Genomic DNA, 27,585 nt, shown 5'->3' on the forward strand with positions numbered 1-27,585 from the left:
GAATTCCTTCCCTGTTATGCACCCTTTGAGATGACCTACCTGGCGCCACTGTCAGAGTTGCTGGTCATGGCTGTCACAATTTTCAGGCTGCTGGCACTGCTGCCTGGGGAGGCTGGGACCTGGGAGAGAAGGGCAGAAATCAAGTTTAAAGCGCAATCAAGATCCAGGAGTAATATAACTCCCTTGGATATTCGCTAGCATTTTGATAGAGTAGTGAGAATTTGGAACTGGACAAACTGAAGCACTGGGGGTCATGAAGGCGTCAGGGGTCATGAGCTTGGGCATAGCGACGGCGCCAGTGGGGGACATAAAGTCAGCAGGAGCAGGAAGGGCGGGAATCTTCCGGAGATCATTTTGGGAGCCACATCCGGACTCCTTGTCAGAGCTCAAACCTTCCATGCTCATGTCTGTCAAGTGATCCGAAAAACCTAGAAAAGCACAAAGACCGATTAATACATGAAAAAATGGGATAATGTTTCTAAAATCTCTTAAACTGAGTAAAGAATAGTTTTGGTTTATGACGACCAACGGTTCTCTTAACTCACCAAAGCCATCGTTTGAGTGAGGCAGAAATAAGGAGCCAGACCCAAGGTTTGGCTGGAACCAGATCTGCACATCTTGAAGAGACCTGTGGACAGAAGAATACATCTAAACACTAATACAGGTTGTATGAAATGGGATACTAAAAACTGATTATATGGTTACAATTTCAATGCAGACCTCTGCGTAAATATGATAATAGGACCTGAATGACAACTCACTTTGTGTGGACACAGTATAGCTTTATTTGGATCCCAGCTCTGGATTCCATTGGGCCCTGGATGCCCTCTAGAGATAACAGGAAGAAAAATACAAAAATTATACCCATGATAACACAGGGGTCAGACCAGCCCATCATTAGATGAGGTAGTAGTGGTAATCGGGATCCAAGAAGGTGACACCAACCTGCAGTCATACTCTCGCTCTCCTCATCTGGGGGGAGGACCTCTGTGTGGCGCAGGCGGCTGCGGCTGACGTCCTGAACACCAAAGCTGAGTACAGGGTGTGTGAGCAGGAACTCAGACACGGCTGTGAAGCTGGCATGGCCCTTCTCCTGGTCCTGCAACAACTCCATCACATACAACACCTAGAGGGACAAAACAGGGTTAATAACTCATCCTGAAACACAAAAAGGATTACAGTTGGTAGATAGATCATAGTGATATAGCAGGACACAGATGTAATTCTGACCTTTCTCTGTACGTCGCTGAGGATGAGGCATTCTGCAGAGAGGTCCAGGCTGGCCTTTAGACTGGGCAGGACTGAGGAGTTGAACGGGTCTGGAGAGAACCTGAAGGACATGTACATAGGCTCTCGTTAAAACAGGTCCAGTAACAGAGGTATGAATGAGGCAACTTGCAAAGCATGAAAGAGCAGTGAAAAACACAGGTAAAACAGTCAGACCTGATGGTCTGCAGGCAGGTCCATGACACTGTGCACCACAGCTTCAGCTCCTGGTTCTGATCAGCTCCAGTAATCAGAAAGCGCCAGAATGGAACACTAGAAAGGAAAAAGAGGGGGTCTAACAAATCTCTCATGGGTCCTTAAGAGTAAATTACACTGATTGCATTGGGTAATGCTCTAAAGATACATGCATCTATGTAATCCTGGGTAACCAAATGTCACTTTTGCTAAATATCCAACACCTGTTCAGCTAAAGACGTACAGCAGCAGAAGAGAACAGTAAGGACTTACTCTGGGTCCTGTTTCTTGTGGTTGTCACAGAACAGCAGGCAGGAGAGGGGGTTCCCATTGTGGGGCTGCCACTCATGCAGACATCTGTGAAAGAAGCCGGGGAGAGGACTTCACAGAGGAAAGTAAAAGTAACCATAGAGATACAGATGGAAAGGAATTGCAAGAAACTGGAATTTTAATATAAATAAAATATTATAAAATAGAGTAATAGAGTCAAGATCTACCTTGGCTGGTCCTGTCCTTCAATGTAGATTTGCCAGAACTTTACATAACCATCATGACTGGCTGTGGCCAAGACTGTGCCATCTGGAGACAGGGCACCTTCACTTATACGCTGGAGAAAAACACCACCCAAAACGAAATTTCCACACTAAAAACCAGTCTGTAAAGAAGTGCTTTCCATACTGGAAACAGACAATGTGATTACTAAATGCCCTACCTCTGTATGTCCTTTTATGGTTATAACGCCGTCCTTCAGTTCAGTGTCATCTACTGGCCAGGTGCTATTGTTGCTGCGGAGGATCTCCAGATCCCACACCTCAGCCTGGGGAGAAAAGACAGGACAATCAGCAAAAGGGAGGGAGTGAATTAAAAAGATAGTACAAAGGGACGAGGAGGAAGAGTTTGTCTGAGACATGGGTAAATAAATAAGTCTGATTGTGTCCAATAGGGCATACATACCCTGGCTTCATGCAGCAGGGCCAGGGTCTGGCTAGCATCCTCAGGGTTCTCTTCATTGTCCTCTTGGATGAAAGGACACCAGATCAACCTCCTATTGGAGTTTAGAGGTGTGTCTTCAGGCCTCCGGATGTGGACAACCACTTGATCCCTGAGAAGCTTGTGGGTTAAGGTGTGTAACACCGCAGCTGTACACCACAGGATGTCGGTGACACCTGAAATGGGGAGGACGTACTCGTGGTAATGGCTTAAGCGGAATGTTATCAAATGCATCCAACACATGGTTTTCATGCATTTGATGCCATTCCGTTCACTCCAGCCATTATGAGCCATACTCCACTCAGCAGCCTCCACTGCTGTACACATATCACAAAGTACTTTTAAAAATGGTCAAAACCAGGTAAAATGTATAGTTAATTTATTTTACTTAACCTTTAACTACACAAAGCAGTAAGTGACCAACTGAAGTGTAATTATTGGGCAGAATGAAGAGGATACTGGATCTTGCTGCTGTGGCAGGTGAGCTGCCAGATGACCAGGTTGCCGGCTTCATCAACACATCCCAGCAGGGTGGAGTCCAGATGGGCGAAGGCCAGGTCTGTGACGGCACCAGTGAAGCCCTTCAGCAGGGTGCGCTCGGCGGAGCTCAAGCTCAACACACGGATCATGGCCTGGTTGTTTGCTCCTGTACACAAGTACAAAACCTGAGTTTGCGAGCCAACTTCTGTCACATTCTGAATCAATCTGGATCTTTTGGTTTTACATGAAAAGCTTAGGCAGAGTTAAATACCCAGTACTGGCACCTCAAATTTGTTACGGCTTGACCTCAAGCATCTCTTATAGAATACTAGCTCAAAAGTATTATGGCGCTCCTGCACCTAAATATAAAGTATGAGTGTGGGCATGTTTGTAATTCTGTCATCACTATGATGTTGATTAAGTGCTTTAAATGACATAGGGAAATCAATATAGACAAATGAATAGATCACAGGGGTCTTGGCAGTCACACTCGGGTTGGGCAATATTATGATAGAATCGTCTATATAAAATGATTGACAGCCATTGTCAATGGTGACGACCTTGTGATGTGACAGACGATGGTTTGACTGGCGCCACCCAAGCAAAGCAAAATGACAAGTCAATCTTGCTCTCTCTGACACCATCTTGTCTACCCATTTAAAAAAAAGTATTCAATAATCCTCCTTCTCAGCACTCTCCATTCAATAGGCTATGAATGTGACTGAAGGATATTTTTTGTTTTATGCATGGCTTTCTCGCAATGAAACAGCAAACGTAACAGAAATCCATCTCAAAATGCTATTTGAATAGCCTAAAAATGTAAGGTAGCCAGAGGATTAATAATGAGAGAACGTAACGACTGTTCCCTGATGGAAGGAAACGAGATACAACAAGTCGCACGCTCGTGAGTCGCACGTTCGTGACTTAGGTTGAAAGATCTACAATCACGCCTGATAAGGGCAAATTAAATCTGCGCTTCGCAAAATGGTGTTGTACCTTGTTTCCCCTCCTTCAGGGAACAGTAGTTATAGAACATATCAGCTTTGGTACAACATACTATGGGGGAATATGATCACACCCCAAGCCAACCCCAACTGATACTAAATGAAAACAGCCAATGGTAAACCACCAAGACCTGACACCGCCAGATGTGGAAGTCTGGGTATTGCCCAGACTAAAGGTTGACCGATTTAAAATCGGCATGGCCTATTCATTTGGGCCGATTTCAAGTTTTCATAACGATCGGTATTTTTGGATGTCGATTACATTGCACTCCGAGGACACTGCGTGGCAAGAAGACCATTTGTTACGCAAGTGCAGCAAGGTAAGTTGCTAGCTAGCATTAAACTTATCTTATGGGTGATAATTTAACTGCATTCGTGAAAAAAGCAAAAAAAGCACCATCGTTGCACCAATGTACCTAACCATAAACATCAATACCTTTCTTAAAATCAATACACAAGTATATATATATATATATATATATATATATATATTTTTTAAACCTGAATATTTAGTTAAGAAATTAATGTTAGCACACAATATTAACTAGGGAAATTGTACCACTTCGCTTGCGTTCTGTGCAAGCAGAGTCAAGGTTTTCAAAATTATTGTTTTTGGATTTTACCATATTAATGATCTATGGCTCGTATTTCTGTGTGTTTATTATATTATAATCAAGTCTATGATTTGATAGAACAGTCTGACTGAGCGGCGGTAGGCAGCAGCAGGCTCGTAAGCATTCATTCAAACAGGACTTTCCTGCGTTCACACAGTTTATGTTTATGACTTCAAGCCTATCAACTCCCGAGATTAGGCTGGCAATGCTAATGTGCCTATAAGAACATCCAATAGTCAAAGGTATATGAAATACAAATGGTAGAGAGAAATAGTCCTATAATTTCTATAATAACCTCAACCTAAAACTTCTTACCTGGGAATATTGAAGACTCATGTTAAAAGGAACCACCAGCTTTCATAAGTTCTCATGTTCTGAGCAAGGAATTTAAACATGAGCTTTTTCTAACACTGTTTTTGCATTATTTAAACCAAATTGAAATGTTTCATTATTTATTTGAGACTAAATGGATATTTATATATTATATTAAGTTAAAATAAAAAAAGTGTTCATTGTTCATTCAGTATTACATGCATACATCCATTTTATGCATGTATGCATGCATGTATGTAATGTGCCGATTAATCGTATCTGCTTTTTTGGTCCTCCAATAAAAACGGTAACGGCATTGAAAAATCATAATCGGTCGACCTCAAGCCCAGACAGCGAGCTGCCTTGTGACTGTGGCCTACACTGGCAGCAGTGACATCAATGACAAGCAATGACAAGCAATTAAATCTTACTTAAAAAGAGTGTGTTGACGCTTAACTTGCCGCGGAACAAATATCTCCTATAGTCAACCCTTTAAACAACTCCCAAGACGAGGCATAAAGAGAAATAGCTTATAAGGAGGACATAGCCATGAATTTCTGGGCGGCGTCCGCATGTGGACGCAACGTCACCTTAGTGGCCTGGGGCCCAACAGGTCACCAGATAACGCGGAGGTTCCCAACACCTCCAGATACACAAAGGGGGCTGCACCGTGCCTCGCAAACCAGCTCAAATTTTATTGGTCATAAACACCAAATCTCTAGCCTTGCTTACCAACCCCGTCTGTGCACCTGGGACAACCGGTCCCTGTGTAACTTGAGTGGCAACGGGTCCCCGCCTAAAAGGAGAATGATCTCCACGAAACAAGGCTGCTTAGGCCAACAGGGAGCCACAAGAATCAATAAGCCATAGGCTGAAATCAGAACCACTGGCGGAAATGCATAAAGGAGGGTCCGAGGCCACTGGAGCACCAGAGCGTCCGTTCAAGGCGGCACTTGGGTCCCTCTGAGAAAAATAGACAATGCGTGTATTCTCGCAATGCATAAAGATGTCAGCCGGGTTCCACCTGGATAAAAGATAAACAGTCGTGATCACCTTTTGGGATACAAGTCTGCCCATAGGAGCCACCTGACAATAGCAGAGGGTCCCACCACTGAAGCCACTGGCTTAGACTGCGAAGAGCGCCCAGGTTGAGTGGCTAGAACTTAGCGTTTTAAGGGCAGCATCAACAATAGCCCTACGGGAACGACTTCCATCACAGATGGCGTCATCGTAAGTAAGGCATAGGCACGGGAGAAAATGCAGTGTGTGATCCAGATGAAATTTGACTAAGCAGGGCTGGAACCTGGACACCCCTCCGTGCTGATAGAAAAGCGTGATATGCGAGTGAGCTCAAGATGCAGAAAGTCAGACATCGTTTTCTGATTTCTTATGTAGCCGAGAAACTGACTATGGGACAGTATTATTGGTGTGTAACACTGCTTGCCCACTAGACTCCGCTGCCACCAAGCAATCTGCTGTAATAGCCGGCGGTTTTTGAGCATTCAGAGGTCGTAGACGGAGGTGCTTGCTGAGGGCACGTAGGTCTGGAATAGGATGCAAAGTCATATCCCTTTTTGGGTCCAGAAAAAAAAAAAGCTATACCAGCTGTCTTGGATTTCCAACATGGAAACTAATCCGATATCCTCCAGTCTCCAGAAGCAGGCAATTTCCTCCCTCAAAACAGGCACTGTGGCCTCTGAAATAGCAATTAACACAGGTAACCCGGTATTGTGTCTTCAATATTATTCAACAATGTAGAAAAGAAACACTTGAATGAGTAGGTGTTCAAACTTGACTGGTACATACATTTTATGTCGCCCCCACTCCTAAAACCAAAGTTGCACCCCTGATAAAAAATAACCTTGAATTCCTACTTTGGGGTGAATATAATTTATATGACATACATGATTTTTAGTTAATACGTAAATATTAGCCAACAGCAAAGTGTGTTTAAATAATTTCTAACTTGTTAATTTCTGCTAGTTGGTTTTTGCTACCATGTGGGTTTTAGCTTGCTTGACCCTGCTAACTGAGTGTTAATTCACCTATTTCCATACAGGTTTCATTTTAAACATCTTACAAATTAGTTGTTTAATCTAACTGCTTAACTATGTATCTGTACATGGAATAGTATTTGTTGATTTTACAATTTTTTTCTAATCTATACAGGAAAATGCCATCGGCACTATCTGATGTGTGGAGACATTTCACTGCATGTAGAAGGAAGAGCTGTGTACATTTGCAAATACTGTGCCAAATCATGTGTGAAGAATGAAACAGAATCATCTGAACAAGTGCATAAAGTTCCCTCAGCGGTCACAACTTCTGAAAAAAAGTCCCTCTACTTCTATTCAAGGTGAAAATGATGAATCAGACACCTTATCGATAGCAACAGCTTTTTTTTGACTCAATGAACAGAGTCAGAGAAATGCTGATGAATGTCTTGCTCAAGCTGTGTATGCAACTGGTTCACCTCTGATGCTCACAGGCAATGTGTATTGGAAGAGATTTTATGTTCATTGCCCAGCATACATCCCGCCAACCAGAATGCTTTATCTTCTCATTAGCTGGATGCAGAGTTCAAGTGAAGGTTAAGCAAATTATAGAGAAAGCAGACTGTATTGCAATCATCTCTAATGGGTAGTCGAATGTTCGTGGGCAAGGAATAATTAACTACATCTCCATTGCAGATGAGCTGAAGGCAGTCATCAATGACCTTAGACCACAGAAGGTATTTGTACTGGTGACAGACAATGCTGCGAACAGGAAGGCTGCTTGGTCTAAAGTAGAGGAATCCACCTTCACATCACGCTCATTGGATGTGCTGCTCATGCATTGAATCTGCTCCTCAATGACATCATGGCACTGAAAACAATGGATACACTCTACAAGAGAGCCAAGGAAATGGTTAGGTATGTGAAGGGTCATCAAGATATAGCAGCAATCTACCTCACCAAGCTAAGTGAGAAGAATAAGAGCCGCACATTGAAGATGCCCAGCAACATCCGTCTCGTGGAGGGGAAGGAGTCTCTCCAAGAAATGGTCATATCATAGTCTGCCGAAATGGACAGCCCCATCAAGAGGATCCTCCTGGATGATGTATTTTGAGAGAGAGTGGTGGAAATCTATAGCAGTAGACATTGTACGGATTGAGGGAGACAATGCCATCCTGTCTGATGTTCAGACTCCACTTGCAGATGTAAGGGAAGAAATCAGTACTGCCCTGTCCATTTCATTGTTGCTGCAAGCAGAGGAAACTGCAGTTTTGAAATACATCAAAAAGAGTGAAGAATTCTGCCTGAAGCCCATACACGCCGCAGCGTATATGTTGGACCCCAAGTATGCTGGCAAGAGCATCCTGTCTGATGCAACAAGGCCTATGGCATTATCCCTACCGTGTCTCGCCACCTTGGCCTGGATGAGGGCAAGGTTCTTGGCAGTCTGGCGAAGTACATTTCCAAGCAAGGGCTTTGGGATGGAGATGCAATATGGAAGTCGTGCCAACATATATCAAGGGACTTTGTGGATCTGAGGCTCATTCCCCTGTTGCCTCAATCATCCTCCAAATCCGACCAAAATCAGCCACCTCAGAACGCAACTGGTCCTTGTTTGGGAACACACACCAAGGCACGCAATAGGCTGACCAACATGGGTTGAAAAATTGGTGGCCATGCGGGAAAATTTGAGGCTTTTTGAATCATCCTCAACATTGTTGGAAAGTGACCGTGAAGATGAGGTCTCAGAGTCTGATGTTCAAGAGGTGGACATTGAGGAGGTCCAGGGAAAAGACATGGAAGCCTGAGAGGAAGACAACCAAAGCTTTAGTTTAAACTAAAGCATTTTACAGATTTTGAGCGATGCGATGGATCATTGGGAATCATTCACTATTCCTTTATTGTCCAGTGAAATCATCCCATGTGAAGAGTCAACTCATAATTCATTTATTTTATTTCTATTGGAAGGATTTAATAATTTCCAATGGAAAACACATCTACATTTAAATTATATTAGTATTAATTTGCATACATTCCTGTTAATTCCCAAAGAAAATTTTCCCTTCTGAATATTCCCCAAACCATAAAATACCCTTCTACCCTCACACTGCACCCAGAATGTCAGCTTCAATGTATGAGCAGCAATGTGTATAGACAGGCTTGCGTTGTTATTATTAGCTGACATGCGTTTTTCAATGAGGAATAATTCACTTTCTCTGGTCATAGGAGCAACATGAATTTGTTGAGTCAGAAATAATGTGTAATCCTTCAGTTAAGCCAAATATTTAAGAGAATCACATTTTAGCCCCCTCTCTCACCACCCACAACCTCTCCTCTTGTACGTCTGCCTGTGTATGCGCTGTTGCTGTGACTTCTGTTGCAGACAGCTTTTCTCACTCGTTTGCGGCAGAACGAAGTGGGAAAAGTCACTAAATGCTATAAAACCAAAGAAACCCTATGTTTCAAAACTCAAAGGCAGCCTGGAAAGTAGCTGAATTTGTCACTAGACTCTTACCAATAAAATTTGCAGGAGGGTTCTGAAAAACTAAATAAATATAGCAACAAAGTTGCTAAATTGGCAACATTGTTTTTTGGTCAGCCTTTGCAGAGGAAGAGAGGTGAGGGACAGTCTGATGGTAAAATTAAGTACATTACTTCAATTTATGCTCACTCAACTGCCATCATGTGCCTTCCACAAAGACACACAGGTTAAGCTCCTCCACCAGAAAGGAACATTGGAAAATACTTGCCATTGCCTGCACTTAGCCTCTGCCTAGGTTTTCCAAAACATTATCTTTCGTCATCGATTTCGCGCTTTTGACCGTCTTAATTTTAGGGGCAATAGCAACTTTTATCACAATCTTTTGTGGACATGATAGTGATAAAACATCGCCAAACCCTAAGTTATAGACAAAAGATATATCAAATCTAATTACTTTAAAACCACTGTTAATCAAACAAAGAAATGCATGTTCCTGTAACCTTGGCAACACCATGCTATTTTTGCATCTTTTTTTTGGCTGGCAGAAAGCTACACTACATTACCAAAAGTATGTGGACACCTGCTTGGCAAACATCTCATTCCAAAATCATGGGCATTAATACAGAGTTGGTCCCCCTTTGCTGCTTTAACAGCCTCTGCTCTTCTGGGAAGGCTTTCCACTAGATATTACAAAATTGAGCATAAGTGACATCGGGCAATTAGGCCTGGTGTTCCAATTCATCTCAAAAGTACACCCCAGATAGATACTACAAAGGCGTCGGCGCAGACACAGACGGCTGCTTCGCGTTCTTAGGAAACTAAGCAGTATTTTTTTTATATATATTATATCTTACACGGTTGCCCCAGGAAATCTTAAGTCTTATTACATACAGCCGGGAAGAACTGTTGGATATAAGAGCAACGTCAACTTACCAACATTACGAACAGGAATACGACTTTCCCGAAGCGGATCCTCTGTTTGGTCCACCACCCAGGACAATGGATCAGAACCCAGCAGGCAACCCAAAACAATGGCGCAGCAGAAGGGGCAGAAGGAGCAGTCTTCTGGTCAGGCTCCATAGACGGGAACTTTGCCCAACGCTCCCAACAACAAGGTTGACGAAATCAGAGCAAGATTTGCCTTCCAAAGCGACAGAGATTGTAACGTTCTTTGTTTCACGGAAACATGGCTCACTCGGGATACGTTATCAGAGTCGGTAGCCACCTGGTTTCTTCACGCTGACAGAGACAAACATCTCTCTGGTAAGAAGAAGGGTGGGGGTGTATGCCTTATGATTAATGAGTCGTGGTGTGATCGTAACAACATACAGGTTCTCAAGTCCTTTTGTTCACCTAACCTAGAATTCCTTACAATCAAATGCCGACCACATTATGTACAAAGAGAAATCTCTTCGATTATAATAACAGTCATGTACACCCCCCCCCCAAGTAGACACCACAACAGCCTTGAAAGAATTCCATTGGACTCCATGCAAACTGGAAACCACATATCCTGAGGCTGCATTTATTGTAGTTGGGGATTTTAACAAGGCTAATCTGAAAACGAGGCTCACTAAATTTTATCAGCACATGGAAAAATTCTGGATCATTGTTATTCTAACTTCCGCGACGCATACAAAGCCCTCCGTTGTCCTCCTTTCAGCAAATCTGACCACGACTCCATTTAGTTGCTATAGGCTGTATAGACAGAAACTAAAACAGGAAACACCTGTGCTCAGGTCTGTTCAACGCTGGTCTGACCAATCTGATTCCACGCTTCAAGATTGCTTCGATCAATTGGACTGGGATATGTTCTGGATAGCATCGAACAACATTGATGTACACTCTGATTCAGTGAGCAAGTGCATCGGTGATGTTGTACCCACAGAAACAATGAAAACATTCCACAACCAGAAACTGTGGATTGATGACAGCATTCGCACAAAACTGAAAGCTTGAATCACTGCTTTTAATCAGGGCAAGATGACCGGAAACATGACTGAATACAAACAGTGTAGCTATTCCCTCCGCAAGGCAATCAAACAAGCTAAGTGTCAGTATAGAGACAAAGTAGTCACAATTCAACGGCTCAGACACGAGAGGTATGTGGCAGTGTCTACAGTCAATCAAAACAAGCCCCGTAACGGACCACGATGTCTTGCTCCCAGACAACCTAACAACTTCCTTGCTCGCTTTGAGGACAATACAGTGCCACTTACAAGGCCCGCTACCAAAACCTGAAGACTCTCCTTCCCCGCAGCCAACGCGAGTGAAACATTTAAACGTTAATCCTCGCAAGGCTGCCGGCCCAGACGGCATCCCTAGCCTCGTCCTCAAGCTTGCGCACACCAGCTGACTGCGTTTACAGACATATTCATTCAATCCCTTTCCCAGTCTACTGTTCCCACATGCTTCAAGAGGACCACCATTGTTCCTGTTCCCAAGAAAGCTAAGGTAACTGAGCTAAACGACTATCGCCCAGTAACACTCACTTCCGTCATCATGAAGTGCTTTGAGAGACTAGTCAAGGATCATATCACCTCCACCCTACCTGACACCCTAGACCCACTCCAATTTGCTTTCCGCCACAATAGGTCCACAGACAACGCAATCACACTGTCCTAACCCTTCTGGACAAGAGGAATATCCATGTAAGAATGCTGTTCATCGTCTACAGCTCAGCATTTAACACCATAGTACCCTCCAAACTCGACATTAAGCTCGAGACCCTGGGTCTCGACACCGCCCTGTGCATCTCGGTCCTGGACTTTGACGGGCCGTCCTCCAGGTGGTGAGGGTAGGAAACAACATCTCCACCCCGCTGCTCCTCAACACCGGAGCCCCACAAGGGTGCATTCTCAGCCCTCTCCTGTACAACCATGACTGTGTGGCCATGCATGCCTCCAACTCATTCATCAAGTTTGCAGACAACACTACAGTGGTAGGCTTGATCACCAACAACGACGAGACGGCCTACAGGGAGGAGGTGAGGGCCCTCGGAGTGTGGTGTCAGGAAAATAACCTCACACTCAATGCCAACAAAACAAAGGAGATGATCGTGGACTTCAGGAAACAGCAGAGGGAGCACCCCCCTATGCACATCGACGGGACAGTAGTGGGGAAGGTGGAAAGTTAAGTACCTCGGCGTACACATCACGGACAAAATGAATTGGTCCACTCACACAGACAGCGTTGGGAAGAAGGCGCAACAGCGCCTCTTCAACCTCAGGAGCCTGAAGAAATTTGGCTTGTCACCAAAAACACTCAAACCTTTACAGATGCACAATCGAGAGCATCCTGTCGAGCTGCATCACCGCCTGGTACGGCAACTGCTCCGCCCACAACCTCTCCAGAGGGTAGTGAGGTGTGCACAATGCATCACCAAATGGCAAACTACCTGCCCTCCAGGACAACTACAGCACCCGATTTCACAGGAAGGCCAACAAGAGCAAAGGACAAAACCACCCGAGCCACTGCCTGGTCACCCCGCTATCAGCCAGAAGGCGAGGTCAGTACAGGTGCATCAAAGCTGGGACCGAGAGACTAAAAAACAGCTTCTCTCCCAAGGCCATGTAATAAATGTATCACTAGTCACTTTAAACAATGTCACTTTATATAATGTTAACATACGCTACATTTCTCATCTCATATGTAAATAGTGCACTATATACCATCTAGCCTATGCCGTTCGGCCATCGCTCATCCATATATTTATGTATACATATTCTTCTTCATTCCTTTACACTTGTGTGTATATAAGGTAGTTGCTGTGAAATTGTTAGATTATATTTTAGATATTACTGCATGGTCGGAACTAGAAGCACTAGCATTTCGTTACACTCGCATTAACATCTGCTAACCATGTGTATGTGACGAATAAGATTTGATTTGATGGGGTTAAGGTTAGGTCTCTGTGTAGGCTAAAAAGTCGACAAACCATTTCTGTACGGACTTTGCTTTGTGCCCGAGGGCATTGTCATGCTGAAACAGGAACGGGCCTTCCCCAAACTGTTGCCAAAGCTGGAAGTACAGAATCGTCTAGAATGTCATTGTATGCTGTAGCATTAAGATTTCCCTTCACTGGAATTAAGGGGCCTAGACACAACAACGAAAAACAGCTCCAAATCATTATTACACCCATCCAGTCAACGCTTTACATTACGCGTGGTGATCTTAGGCTTGTGAGCTGCTGCTCGGGCATGACTCGACTAACCTGTGGCCCTGCACATTGACTCTCTACCGGTACCACCTGTATATAGCCTTGCAACTGTTATTTTATTGTTGCCCTAATCATTTGTTATTTTTCTATTTTCTAGATTTTTTTAAAACTTCAGTTTGAGTAAATACTTAAACACATTTTTCTTCAAATTGCATAGTCAGTTAAAACCTCTTGGGGCTAGGGGGTAGAATTTTCACTTTTGGATAAGTAGCGTGCCCAATTTCAACTTCCTGCTACTCATGCCAAGAATATAAGATATGCATATTATTCATAGATTTGGATAGAAAACACTCTGAAGTTTCTAAAACTGTTTGAATCACGTCTGAGTATAACAGACCTTATGTAGCAGGCAAAACCCAGAGGACCAACTGTTCAGAAATATATATATATATCTTGCCTCGCTCTGTTCCCTGAGTTGTCATTGCCCAGGGATATTTCTTAGGAACCTGTTTTCAGTTCCTACCGCTTCCCCTGGATGTCACCAGTCTTTGGAATTTGGTTGAGGTTATTCCTTTGTGCAGTGAATAAGTAGGCCAACTAGGAACTGGGTAACACTTGTGAGTTGCGCAAGACGTGAAAAGTATTGCTGGTTTGTTTCCATTCCTGTATTGAAAACAGATTGCAGTCTACAATTTGATCGATTATTAACGTTTAAAAATACCTAAAGTTGTATTACAAAAGTAGTTTGAAATAATTTGGCAACGTTTATAGGCAACTTTTGAAATATTTTGTAGTGACGTTGCGTTTTTTGTAAGCTGTTTTTTTTCTGGATCAAACGCGCTTTATAAATGGACATTTTGGATATATATGGACGGAATTAATCGAACAAAAAGACCATTTGTGATGTTTATGGGACATATTGGAGTGCCAACAAAAGAAGCTCGTCAAAGGTAATGCATGTTTTATATTTTATTTCAGCGTTTTGTGTAGCGCCTGCAGGGTTGAAATATGCTAACCCCTTTGTTTACTGCTGGTGTTATCATCAGATAATAGCTACTTATGCTTTTGCCGAAAAGCATTTTAAAAATCTGACATGTTGGCTGGATTCACAACGAGTGTAGCTTTAATTGAGTGTCTTACGTGTGATTTTTATAGTATTTTATTTGAATCTGGCGCTCTGCATTTTCCCTGGCAATTGGCCAGTTGAGACATTTGCGTCCCACCTATCCCAGAGGTTTTAAGGGCTTTTAAGTAAGCATTTCACTGTAAGGTCTACACAAGTTGTATTTGGCGCATGTACAAATACAATTTGATTTAACTTTGCGGCTGAGCCATTGCTGCTCCTAGAAGTTTCCACAATAAAAGCACTTGCAGTTGACCGTAGCAGCTCCAGCAGGGCAGAAATTTGACTAACATGTTGGAAAGGTGGCATCCCCTGTCAGTGCCACGTTGAAATTTACTGAGCTCTTCAGTATGGGCCATTCTATTGCCATTGTCTATGGAGATTGCGTGGCTGTGTGGTCAATTCTATATACCTGCCAGCAATAGGTGTGGCTGAAATAGCCGAATCCACTCATTTGAAGGGGTACACGTATATTTTTTCCAATCAAAAGGACACGTTTGTGGTTTCCAAGGCATAGAAATCTGAATGGAACATACTCTCAGAGTAAGCCATTTGTGTAATCAATCTTGTTATTGTTTCACCTGAACAAGTGCTTAAATGAGGCAAAACTGATTTTGGGTGTATTTCCTGCTAATAAAGTTTGCTGCTGACACCCCAGCAATCCATCACATTGGCCTGGAAAGGACTCATAAATTTGTACAAATAAAATGGCGATATATGTTTCCACACTAACCTCGGATTGCATACGCCAGGTATGAGTTAGAAACTGCAATCAGGTTGCCGTAGTAATGCTTGTGCTCCCAGTCGTACTTGGCGACAGGCTGGATTTTTACCTGCATGGAACAAGAGAAAGAGTTCAAATTAGGGACCCATATTTACAGAGAGCAACATAGACTAGCCAAGAAAAATGTGTATTAGGTTAACATGATAGATATCCAACCAATGGTAGTAAGCTCTACACAGTAGACTGCTCTGTAATGAATTGCTTAGCTACCTAGCAATATCTGGACTTGAGATACAGCCACCCTTTGCCTAAAAAAACTAGCTTTCCATTGCTTTCAACTGTCAATATTTGTGTTGTGACCCTGGTGTTTCTGCCAGTCATTTCTATGTTCTCAAGGACAGAACGGGGAACACAAAATGTTTAAATGCCCAGTACAGTAGTTCTCAATAATAAATAATTTATCTAACAATTAAGTACACTAAGCCAAAGGTATGTGGACACCCCTTCAAATTAGTGGATTCAGCTATTTCAGCCATACACGTTGCTGACAGGTGTATAAAATAAGCACACAGCCATGCGACCTCAATTGACAAACATTGGCAGTAGAATGGCTGGTACTGAAGAGCTCTGTGACTTTCAATGTGGCACCGTCATAGGATGCCACCTTTCCACAAGTCAGTTCGTCAAATGTCTGCCCTGCTAGAGTTGTTCCGGCCAACTAAGTGCTGTTATTGGTAAGTGGAAACGTCTAGGGGCAACAAGGGGCTCAGCCGCGGAGTGGTCGGCCAAACAAGCGCACAGAACGGGACTGCCGTGTGCTGAAACGAGTAAAAACCGTCTCGCTTCGGCTGCAACCCTCACTACCGAGTCCCAAACTGACATGAAGCAACGTCAGCACAGGAACTGTTTGTCTGGAGCTTCATGAAATGCGTTTCCATGGCGGAGCAGCTGCACACAAGCCTACAATCACCATACGCAATGCCAAGAGTTGGCTGGAGTGGTGTAAAACTCGGCACCATTGGACTCTGGAGCAGTAGAAATACGTTCGCAGGCATGATGACTCACGATTTACCATCTGGCACTCCGATGGACAAATCTGGGTTTAGCGGATGCCAGGAGAAAGCTATCTGCCCGAAAGCATAATGACAACTGTAAAGTTTGATGGAGGAGGAATAATGGTCTGTGGCTGTTTTTCATGGTTCGGTCTAGGCCCCTTAGATCCAGTGACGGGAAATCTTAACGTTACGGCATACAATGACATTCTAGACGACTCTGTGCTTCCAACTTTGAGAAACAGTAGTTTGGGGAAGGCCCATTCCGATTTCAGCATGACAATGTCCCCGTGCACAAAGCAAGGTCCATAAAGAAATGGTTTGTCGAGATAGGTATGGAAGAATTTGACTGGCCTAGACAGAGCTCTAACCTCACCCCCATCAAACACCTTTGGGATGAATTGGAACGCCGACTGCGAGCCAGGCCTAAACGCCCAATCTCACTTATGCTCGTGGCTGAACAAAAACAAGTCCCAGCAGCAATGTTACAACATCTAGTGGAAAGCCAAGTGGAAAGGGGGGGACCAACTCCATATTAATGCCCATTATTTTGGAACGAGATGTTCGACGAGCAGGTGTCCACATACACTACATGACCAAAAGTAACTTAGTGTAATAGTTTCCCATTTAAAATCGTCAGAAATGATTGCACAAAAATCAATTTAGCAAAACATTTCTCAAGCTAAAATTGCTAGGACTGTCTTGATATTTATTATCCCCATTAGCCGACGCCTATGGAAACAGCTAGTCTTACTGGGTTCTGACAAATGAAAAATACATCGACAAAAAAAGTTAAGTTAAAAAAACATTAACATGAAGACACTCATCAGCTATTACACAAATATGATACAAAACACATGAAAAACTCAATTGACTGTACTGGGTCTTTAATCCTTAAAGTCTTACCTTGTTGCTGCCACGGGCCTTGCTGTCAATGCTTGAGTCTCGACTGGCCACAATTTCAACATTGTTGGATGTGATGGGAATGCAAGTGGAGCCATCATCCCCAGAGAGGCAGCTGGTAAAGAAAGCAAATACAATGTTTCTAAACTGGGTACTTGATCTCCTTAAAAGATCTAGATGGAACATTAAATCAATGGGACTTATAGCATTAAGCAAGGTCCCAACGTTGCTTTACAATTGTATAAAGACAAAACAGGTGTAAACTAAGACTCAACAACATAAACAAAGCTGGAGGAAGGGGGGAGGAATACGAACCCTGTTTAGAGTAAGGGACAGGATACCAACCCGGTTTAAGGTAAGGTACAGGTTTAGGGTAAGGTTGTGCTCAATATGGTGGAGGGGCAGACATTGGTTTCAACATTTAATCAACTCAAATGATTTTCACAGCATACCAAATGTGAATTTCTATAGCTGAGAAATATGTGCAGGCAGAGAAAAATACAACATAATAAAGTACTACTTACATTATCTGGCACTCTTGGGTATTCATGTTCTCTGAATTAAGGCCTGTGGATTCATCCATCGTTGACCTGTTGCCAGCTCCCGGCAGAAGTCCATTCAATTCGCCATTGAAAGATGTTTTTCTTTGGCTCTCACATGGAGATGCTTCTACGAAAACAACCACCTGTGAGTAACTGGATATCACCAAACGAAGACATCTTAAAGCCCTATTATTAAAAAGTATGCGTTTAGCAGAGAAGGGGAATCTCGTGCCACCAGGAAACACATTCTTAATGCTTAACTTCGACGACTGATGTTTCATCGCTTCCAAAGAAACTAGGCAACCTCGTGCGGTATGATTTGGTACCTGCTGCCTAATTATTTAGTTACCTACCTAGCCAGTTACTCATCATTAATTAATCTTATGAGGTAGGTAGCATTTCCTCACTTCCAAACGCCAACCAGCTAGCTAGCTATGCAAAGTACGCTCGTTTGATAACGTTGCATTGCTAACTACCAAACAAACCTGTAAGTCAGTAATGTTAGTTAGCCAACATCCTTTAACGTTGTAAGTTACTTAACTAGGTAGCTAATTACCTAGCTAACGTTAACTTGAAAGGTTTTGCTAGCTAGCCGTGATGCAACATGCGAAATAAACACTAACGTTAAAATGTTGTAAGTTTCATATTTTAACTAGTTACTGCGAGCAGCCATTGTCACTTCGCTAACTACACTAGCTTAGCTAGCAGTCCAGTTTACTAATATGTTCGCAAGTTGTAAATTAGCGGACGTAAGCTAACTATCTTAAGCCACATTTTCACACGTAATTAACGTAAACTAGCTAGCTTCGAATGTGAACACGCTTAGCTAGTTTGCATTTTGCAGCTAACGTTAGCTAGGTAGAACTTTAAAGGGCTAGGTAACGTTAGCTTGTAATGCGGCCTAAAAGCCCTTATCCACCTTTTCATTCCCGGTAAACTTACCTACGTTGTTCCCGGGTCTATCCAACTTTAATATGTCACGAAGATGCTGGGTTGCACCCTCTATATCTATGTTTGAATTTGAAGCCATAGGTAAGGGATAGGGGGAAACAGATTCGTTAGAGGGGAGCGAAATTATTTATATTTTCGTTCTATGCTCAGTTTTGTGAAGCAGGCAAGTATAACTAAGCACTTCTGGGTCACGGATTTTCTTGGATTCCTTCAAAATAAGAGTCCCATCCTGTATACTTTAATAATTACGGCGAAAATGTGCAATTATTCTGGCTTGCTAACATAGTTCGTTATCCAACACTACAAACTAGGTGTTGTTTGTATTTCTCACCCTCCACGACACTAATAAAATAATGCTACGTCATAGAAAATACATTCAGATTCTATACACAGAAAACAGCATGAGCTAAGAAAAATGCTTTGTACTCATCTCAAATATGCGGAAGCCCTTCTTGATCCCTGCTGAAAACCAATAAACACAATAAAAGTCATACTTTTCATACGTCTTTTATTTCTGTCTGCCAGAAGAATAGAATACCTTGTACATCTGTGAATGATAGCAGACCTTGAAGAGATGCCTTTGATCTTCTTGATTGAACCAGTGTACCATCAGAGAAAAAAACTGTAGCCATTGCACTGGCTGAGGGAGGAAAAGCATTAGTTATGCCAGTCGTTGATTGACAGCAAACAATTGGTAACAATAGATAATTATAAACTGTAAATCAAATCTAAATAGAAAAAAAATAATCTTGATTACTAGACAAATTTTACTGTAAAAATACAATCATATGAGAGAAGTGGCCCCCACCACCACTTTACTTTTCCTGCAGGAAAAGTCTTGGGGACTGCCTTGTCACACAACAGGCAAGAACTGTTTCTTTATTTTCCAAAACATTGTATGGAATTAAAATGTGCAGTACGTACATTCTGTTCCATGTGGAAAAGAGATTATATATATGTAATCATGGTAAAAAAGAAAGAAAAAGGAAATAAATAAAGGCAGTTTGACATACGCCTGTTCCTCGTCTTGCAAAAGAACACTTGCAAAGCCTCTCCAAAAATGTCAGGTCAATGCTACAGTACATTGATGCCACAAAGTGATCCCAATTTCCAAGAGCATACTTCAACTCATTATGGGGGTTCTATTTCTGCAGTATAGGCCAAAGGAAATTATTTTGGGTGAAAAAATTGAGGGAACCCTATGTCCATATATATATATGTCCATATATATATATATGTCCATATATATTGGCTGCATCTTGCTCAAGAAAATACATGCTATAGCAGATCATATACAACAATGTGCTATAGAACTACTGACCAGAACCTAAATTGTTTACAATATAATGCTAACACAATTCAAATAAGAGTGACAAGGTAAGTGGAGGGAGAGAAATGGGTAAGAAAGGCAGAGGAACAATGAGTTCACATTAAGAAAAAGTAAACGGTTTATTGTGTATCATGGCTTTTGTATTCATTGTCACAGAGAGCATGAGGAGGAAATGGGAAGCTTGCTGGTCTAAGGATGTTATTGATAATATTTTCTATTATTGTTTGGATTGCTAGAGCAACCTGCATAACAATGAATGTTAAATTAAACTTATAAAAAGAGATTTAGTTGTATACAATAAGGCAAGCTGATAACACACAGGGGAGTACGATGAGAAAACATGAGGATATAAGACATTGAGTCCGAACATAAAACTAAAATGGTGAAGGTAAATTGGAACATTTTTTTCCTTGTCTGCCATCTTCAGATATTTAAGCTCCCCAGCATCATGCAGGTCAGCGTAGGGAAAGGGACTCTGATGGATCTGTGAACTCTCAGCAAAGGAACAGATCTCATTTCAGTTGAAGGCATGTAGCCTATGTGCCTGCATGTCTCTGTGATTGACATCTGTAATCCGGTGTAATTTCTCAAACAGGTATGGATGATACAGAGAGGAGGTTGGGCGTTTAGGTGTCTCTGCAAGACCTCCCCCATCCTCAGCCTTCCCTTAATATCCACTCTGCCCACTTCTGGTGTCCTTAGCCGAAATTGTGCAGTGCGAGCCGGAACATGTCATTGGTGCATACCCAGGCATCATTAATGTTCTTCAGGATGAAACTCTGATGAAATCCCATGATGGGGTCCTCATCAGCCTGTAACACAAAGAGAGAGCTTAGTAAAAAGTCACAGTTATGACAGTGAATCTAATCCACAGCTGGGTGCATCACTGACAACAGTTGATTCTGTCTTGGTCAAAGCTACAAACTGCCTTCACACATTCCTGTTATTCCACTCTATCAAAAAAAAAATATTTTATTTTTTTACAATCAATAGGCTTGTGCCAAACCCAAATTCCTCACAAGGCTTTTCTAGCTAAACAGAGCACACACAGGTGTGAACAGGCACTAATGGAGATGCAGACAAAAAGCAAGCCATCTCTTTAGGTGTCAGTGGAGACGAGGCTTACACAACTCTGTAACAGTAACTGCTCAGTGATCATGACGGCATTGGCGTCTTCAAATAACACATGCATGTTCTAAAAAGCAGATTGCAAGTTTAAGGTCCACAGTGAAGATCAGAGCTTTCATATTATGCCATTACTGTGGCTTAGACTAGTTAATAATTTGTCAAACAAGCCAGCCTTCACTATAATCTCAGTTCAAATTCAATAAACCACTTTGTTTGTTGCAGTTTATAGTGCATTTGTCCTCTCTTTTAAAAGGGATTGTCCGGTACTTCGTATACTTTTTAGCCAATTGTTCTGAAAGTAGCGCCCGTGAGCCAAAAATGGTCCTGAAAATTGCGTACAACATCACATATGTGCACCACGTGATTGCTCTCTCTCGTTGTCCTGTTTGTGATTCTGGCTAGCTGTCACTCAAATGGCAAGGGGCTGAATCTCATCGTCTGGAACTTTAATTGCTAGGGGGCTGGCCAACGGGCGTGGAAATATAGGGAAATGGCGCAGCAGTTTCCAGAAAAGATGCTTTCAAACTAGGGATTTTGTGGCTAAATGCAGAAAGACAGTAATTCTGCTCGTATGAACTACACATTGACACGTCCAGCCCAAAGAGGGTGGTAAAAGAAAAAGACAAGTCGACCAAGGTACCAGAGCATGACTTTAAGCAGAGTGGGAAAAATTGGTGATGAGATCACATTTTTAGCACCCTGAATGCACTGTGGTCTCTAATTACCAAACTCTAGTTTGGAAGGATCCCTCTATGGCGTAAGATTAGTAAAAACCTAACTGACCCATGGGTCACTCAGAACACTGATCCTTACTGACAGTAAGTAGGGAGAAGATGGGTCATAAAACCACAGATAGGTCAAAGGTTGTGCAGGGCAAGCCTGAAGAATTTGTTGGTGCAAACCCAGGCATTCCTATAATTTTTCAGCAAAAACATGTACTGGAAGCCCAGGACCTGGTCATCATTTGCCTGCGAGACAGAAAAAATACAATAGCCCTGACTTATAATGTGCAAACTACTTACGTACCTCACACACATACCCTTGTTTTTACTAACATAGGAAGGCTTGGTCCATGTCTTATTCAGTCTATTTGCGTCGGCAGATTAATAAAAGCATAGCTAGTTATATCAACTTGGTGAACAAAGGGCTTGAAACTGTGAAGCTGAAAACAGATGTTAAAAAGCACAGCTTGGTACAACATACAGTTTGATCCAACAGACAGAATCCTGACTCTTCATTTAAAATGATTTAAACAAATACAGTAACTTTCAAAGCAGGTGGGGATTTCTAGCCTGTAAGATATTCAGTTGTTAGTTTAAGAAACAGGCAATATACAGTACTGTTCAAAAGTTTGGGGTCACTTAGAAATGTCCTTGTTTTTGAAAGAAAAGCTACTTTTTTTGTCCATTTAAAATAACATCAAATTGATCAGAAATACAGTGTAGACATTGTTAAATGTTGTAAATGACTGTTATAGCTGGAAATGGCTGATTTTTAATGGAATATCTACATATGCGTACAGAGGCCCATTATCAGCAACCATCACTCCTGTGTTCCAGTGGCACATTGTGTTAGCTATTCCAAGTTTATCATTTTAAAAGGCTAACTGATCATTAGAAAACCCTTTTGCAATTCTGTTAGCACAGCTGAAAGCTGATTAAAGAAGCCTTCTTTAGACTAGTTGAGTATCTAGAGCATCAGCATTTGTGGGTTCAATTACTGACTCAAAATGGCCAAAAAAATACCTTTTTTCTGAAACTCGTCAGACTATTCTTGTTCGGAGAAATGAAGGCGATTCCATGCGAGAAATTGCCAAGAAACTGAAGCTCTTGTACAACGTTGTGTACTACTCCCTTCACAGAAAAGCGCAAACTGGCTCTAACCAAAATAGAAAGAGTGGGAGGCCCCAGTGCACAACTGAGCAGAAGGACAAGTACATTAGAGGGTCTAGTTTGAGAAACAGACGCCACACAAGTCCTCAACTGGCAGCTTCATTAAATAGTACCCGCAAAACACCAGTCTCAACATCAACAGTGAAGAGGCGACTCCGAGACGCTGGCCTTCTAGGCAAGGGTTTTCTAATGATAAATTATCCTTTTAAAATGATCAACTTGGATTAGCTAACACAACATGCCATTGGAACACAGGAATGATGGTTGCTGATAATGGGCCTCTGTACACCTATGTAGATATTCCGTTAAAAATCTGCCTTTTCCAGCTACAATAGTCTGTTACAACATTAACAATGTCGACACTGTATTTCTGATCAATTTGATGTTATTTTAATGGAAACAAATGTGGTTTACTTTCAAAAACAAGGACATTTGTACATGACCCCCAAACTTTAGAACGGTAGTGTACATTTTTACAGTATTAGAATGACAATTACTTACTTTTAATTGTCCTACTACCATACTCATTATACAGCTGTCAGGTGTGGGCTGGTGGTCTTGTGCTGTTATACTGTGAGCTATTTTTAAGAAGGGGAGAGTCTGAAAAGAAGAAATAATAAACAAGAGATGCATCTGAGACAAACACATTCCACCAATATAGCCTGTTCAATCAGTGCACTCCTGACATACTATTGAGACATTCCATTCTGTCATGGTCAGGTATATTTTAAAATGTCACTCACAGAAAGTTTCTCGACAATCGCTGCTTTTCCCTGGAATTGCTGTCCCTCCCATGTAAGGCATGATGCATCGATCTGTAAAAAGGAAAAGCAGAGGTTTGAGTTTGTCAGTGGGAGAAGGCACATTGGTGGTATAGGGTGGAAGGTATGTCCCGACTCCCAATCTGTTTTATTCACAACTAACTGTTCTACGCATACTCAAGTTAGGGTATGAGAGAGTGATATGCAACTATTTAGTCATGTACCATGTGGAAGAATAGAATAACGGGCTCTGCTGCTCTTACCTTATTATTTGATAAAAATTGAATTATTGTTTAAGGGCAAAATATAGTTAACAGAAGCCTTTCAGTAATAGATTTGTATAATAACACAAATGAGTCATAGCTTGTGCAGTTCTCCTCCCATCTAAAAATATAAATTGTGCTACCAATAGGGGGCTCAAACAACACATTGACTCAAGAATGCTAACCTAGCTGAATGTAAAGAAAAGGGAACAATCAACAACTTGCTTGTTCTCATGATTGATAAATGGACATTACAATTATTTGAACAGCTTAAAATAAGTAACTATATGCTGTCTCTTTGTACCTCTTATTGAAATATATTATGCTTTAGCTTGTAAGTGTCAAAGTAGTATGCATATTTGCCTGTCCCACAGTCTAACTTGATACTTCTTTGGCCCAAAACGTTCCTCAGATGAATGCTTGTCAAAACTTATTTGATCTAGGTCTAGGATCAGTCTCTGAAACACATAAACCAAGTAAAGGTTTGAACAGTAACATTGAAATAGGGCAAGACTACAGAACATGAATTGATTCAACAATCTTTCCCTTGGATAGTGTTTGGAATGGAATTATCAGGGAGCATTTGCTCACAGGTCTGGAGATATTGTATGATGCACTACTTTTCTATTTGAAAAAAAAAAAACAAACAACTGAACATGAACAAATATCCAATTTATTACTAAATTTGTTATAACAGATGCAGAGGTGGTTAGACTGTTGAAGGTGATGGTGGAATAAATGCATGGGGGTGAAGACTGCAGTGGTGAGAACAGGACACAGGAAAGCAGAACTATGATTAATATTAATTGGTACAGACAGATCCACTCACATATATTGCTCCAAGCTGGGTCCTGTCTGTGTCAAAGAGCTGGTAGTAATGTTGCACAAAACTGGATCCTATCTGTTCCCAAATCGGCTTTTCCCCCATTCTGAATCACCTGGAAACAAGTTCAATTGTAAGAGACAATCTTATGAGTGTAGTCCTAGTGGTGTGGATGACATAGACTAAACTCAAGAAATCTGGGCAAGAAAGACCAGGTAGAGCTTGTTGGGTTTGCACTTAGGGGCAAAAGAAAGAGTCCACACCCAATTGCTCCATATCAAATAAAATTGTATGTCATATGCGCTGAATACAACAGAAGACCTTACCATATGAAATGCTTACTTACAAGCCCTTAACCAACAATGCAGCTCAAGAAATAGAGTTGTGAACATATTTACTAAATACTTTTTGATTGTATTAAAAAAATGTAACAAGCTATTTAAATAAAATAACGAGGCTATATACAGGGGGTACCGGTACCGAGTCAATGTGCGGGGGTACAGGTTAGTCAAGGTCATTTATAAAGTGACTATGCATAGATAATAAACAGTGAGTAGCAGCAGTGTAAAAATAAAGAGGGGGGGTCAATGTAAATAGTGTCATCTATGGAATTCACATGACTGGGAAGATAGATATGCATCTGTTGGTCACAGATACCTTTTTTTTTTAAGGTAGAGGCGTGAATCAGAAAACCAGTCAGTAAATACTGGTGACCACCATTTTGCCTCATGCAGCGCGACACATCTACTTCACAGAGTTGTTCAGGCGGTTGATTGTGGCCTGTGGAATGTTGTCCCACTCTTCAATGGCTGTGCGAAATTGCTCTAAATTTAAGTTGGAGGTGGCTTATGGTAGAGAAATTAACATTACATTTTCTGACAAGAGCTCTGGTGGACATTCTATTCAGCATGCCAATTGCACGCTCCCTCAATTTGAGACATCTGTGGCATTGTCTTGTGTGGCAAAACTGCACATTTTAGAGTTCTTATTGACCCCAGTACAAGGTGCACCTGTGTAATGATCATGCTGTTCAATTATCTTATTGATATGCCACACCTGCCAGGTGGATGGATTATCTTGGCAAAGGAGAAATGCACACTAACAGGGGTGTAAACAAATTTGTGCACATTTTAGAGAAGTAAGCTTTTTCGGCATATGGAAAATGTCAAGGATATTTTATTTTAGCTCATAAAACATGGCATTTATTTTTTTGTTCTGTATAGGAAATACATTTTTGAATTCAGTGGTTCAACAATATATTAACAGCACCAGGAATACACTACTGACTAAATGTTTTTTAAAAAGGAGCACTGTGGAGTATTCTTCTTTGGGGCTTTTTCAGAAAACAGAGACAGCTGATAGGACAAGGTTATGCTTCATTGGCAGAGCAAGCAAACCACGCACACTACTTTAGAACAATTGAGCAAATACCACCAAGGGCCATAGTTTAGCAACAGTTACACCCAAATTATGGTACCTATTCTGACAGTGCTTGTCTTGTTTGGATCAGTGCGCTGTCAGTCACGGCGTCTCACGTGCCTCCCCAACGCACATTAACTTTATACGAAGCTTGCATAGCTAGCTACCTCAATTATTCACACGAACCTAGGAAATACTAGTTTGCAAATCATCCTTTGCACTATAATTGCAACGTTATTTCCAATCGTGTCGTTTGAGATTTCAAAGATAAGATCGCTACTAACTAGCTAACTCAATCAAGTTATACAAGATACTGTAGCTTGCTACTATAGCTAACGTTTCACGTGTTCGTCAGCTGAATGCTAGCTACTTACACAGTCCGCTCACGCCGTGAGCATGCCATGACATGGGCAATGTTGGACTCTTTCTTTGACTTTGGCCGAGCTAGCTAGCATAGGCAAGGCTAATATCAAAGATCAAACGTTGGTTGGTTGTCTGACTAGCTCGATGTCCCGTATTGCTTAGCTAATAAAATGCAATCAAAAGGCTAGAAATTTCAAATCTAAAGTGAATGCTAGATATACAAGTGTTATGGCACGTTCTTTTGCACTATCGGCTGCTAAAAATACCCTAACCGTTCCTCAACATTCTGAAGCTTCTTTCGACCGGGCCCAGCCAGAACATAGGCGTGTCCTAGCTATCACTTTTGGCGAGCCACCGCCTGTCAAAAAGGTATATAAACCAACCCATTCTCAATCATAATAGGATACGCTTGTCACTAGAAGACAACAAATGTTTTTATTTAATATAGAATTACATTTTTTAGAAAAGCAACTTACCGCGAACCCAAAACCGTGCCCCGGCTTCCAGTTATGGCGATTACACCAGTTTAGGCGCATGCTCATCTGTCTAATGCTTCGTGGGAAATGAAGTTCTTCACTCTATACAGCTGGTAGGTTTTTCCACCCACACGAAACTCTCAACATAAAAAAAATATGGTACCTTTTAAATCAGCCCACTTCAATGAAGGTAAACTCCATTTGTTGTGGAAATTATAATGATGGATAGAATGGCCATGGTTTTACATGCCTGCATCCACAAGATGGCACAGTTCTAATGGCACTGTATGCTACTACAAACAGACGTTTGAATTGATTAGCCACACTGCTCCGGTGAAC

General features: G+C 41.8%; 2 protein-coding genes across 3 annotated transcripts in view; both read right to left on the reverse strand.

Annotated features, from left to right (window-relative positions):
- The window catches only part of LOC135524419 (enhancer of mRNA-decapping protein 4-like), a 38,527-nt gene extending 19,321 nt beyond the window's left edge, over positions 1-19,206 (reverse strand). The window contains exons 1-16 of one of the 2 annotated variants that reach the window (XM_064951927.1): positions 18,783-19,206; positions 17,823-17,967; positions 17,302-17,413; positions 15,353-15,452; positions 2,911-3,097; positions 2,416-2,563; positions 2,174-2,278; positions 1,959-2,068; positions 1,735-1,818; positions 1,444-1,539; positions 1,231-1,330; positions 946-1,126; positions 762-828; positions 546-628; positions 238-428; positions 40-119 (exon numbers count right to left, since the gene is read on the reverse strand). In XM_064951927.1, coding sequence (XP_064807999.1) covers positions 40-119; positions 238-428; positions 546-628; positions 762-828; positions 946-1,126; positions 1,231-1,330; positions 1,444-1,539; positions 1,735-1,818; positions 1,959-2,068; positions 2,174-2,278; positions 2,416-2,563; positions 2,911-3,097; positions 15,353-15,452; positions 17,302-17,413; positions 17,823-17,967; positions 18,783-18,870 — 1,877 coding nt within the window. In that variant the 5' untranslated portion in view covers positions 18,871-19,206. Of the gene's footprint in view, positions 1-39; positions 120-237; positions 429-545; positions 629-761; positions 829-945; positions 1,127-1,230; positions 1,331-1,443; positions 1,540-1,734; positions 1,843-1,958; positions 2,069-2,173; positions 2,279-2,415; positions 2,564-2,910; positions 3,098-15,352; positions 15,453-17,301; positions 17,414-17,822; positions 17,968-18,782 lie in introns of both variants that reach the window. The other variant, XM_064951926.1, reaches the window with a different exon arrangement.
- Positions 19,207-19,282: 76 nt separating this feature from the next.
- On the reverse strand, positions 19,283-27,332 carry LOC135524420 (nuclear transport factor 2). Its single transcript, XM_064951928.1, has 5 exons — positions 27,247-27,332; positions 24,995-25,103; positions 23,885-23,956; positions 23,643-23,741; positions 19,283-20,933 (listed from the first exon to the last, which is right to left on the reverse strand). Exons 2-5 carry the CDS (start codon positions 25,091-25,093, stop codon positions 20,820-20,822), a joined length of 384 nt encoding a protein of 127 aa, XP_064808000.1. The 5' UTR covers positions 25,094-25,103; positions 27,247-27,332; the 3' UTR covers positions 19,283-20,819.
- Positions 27,333-27,585: the final 253 nt, after the last annotated feature.

The sequence above is a fragment of the Oncorhynchus masou genome, chromosome 31 (genome assembly GCF_036934945.1).
Source record: "Oncorhynchus masou masou isolate Uvic2021 chromosome 31, UVic_Omas_1.1, whole genome shotgun sequence".
NCBI lineage: Eukaryota > Metazoa > Chordata > Actinopteri > Salmoniformes > Salmonidae > Oncorhynchus > Oncorhynchus masou.

Coding starts and splice junctions, on each gene's coding strand:
- LOC135524420 (XM_064951928.1), bottom strand. CDS start 25,093: ATGGGGGAAAAGCCGATTTGGGAACAGATAGGATCCAGTTTTGTGCAA. Junction 23,742..23,884: donor CGATTGTCGAGAAACTTTCT/GTGAGTGACATT, acceptor TCTTCTTTTCAG/ACTCTCCCCTTCTTAAAAAT. Junction 20,934..23,642: donor TGGTAGTAGGACAATTAAAA/GTAAGTAATTGT, acceptor TTTGTGTTACAG/GCTGATGAGGACCCCATCAT.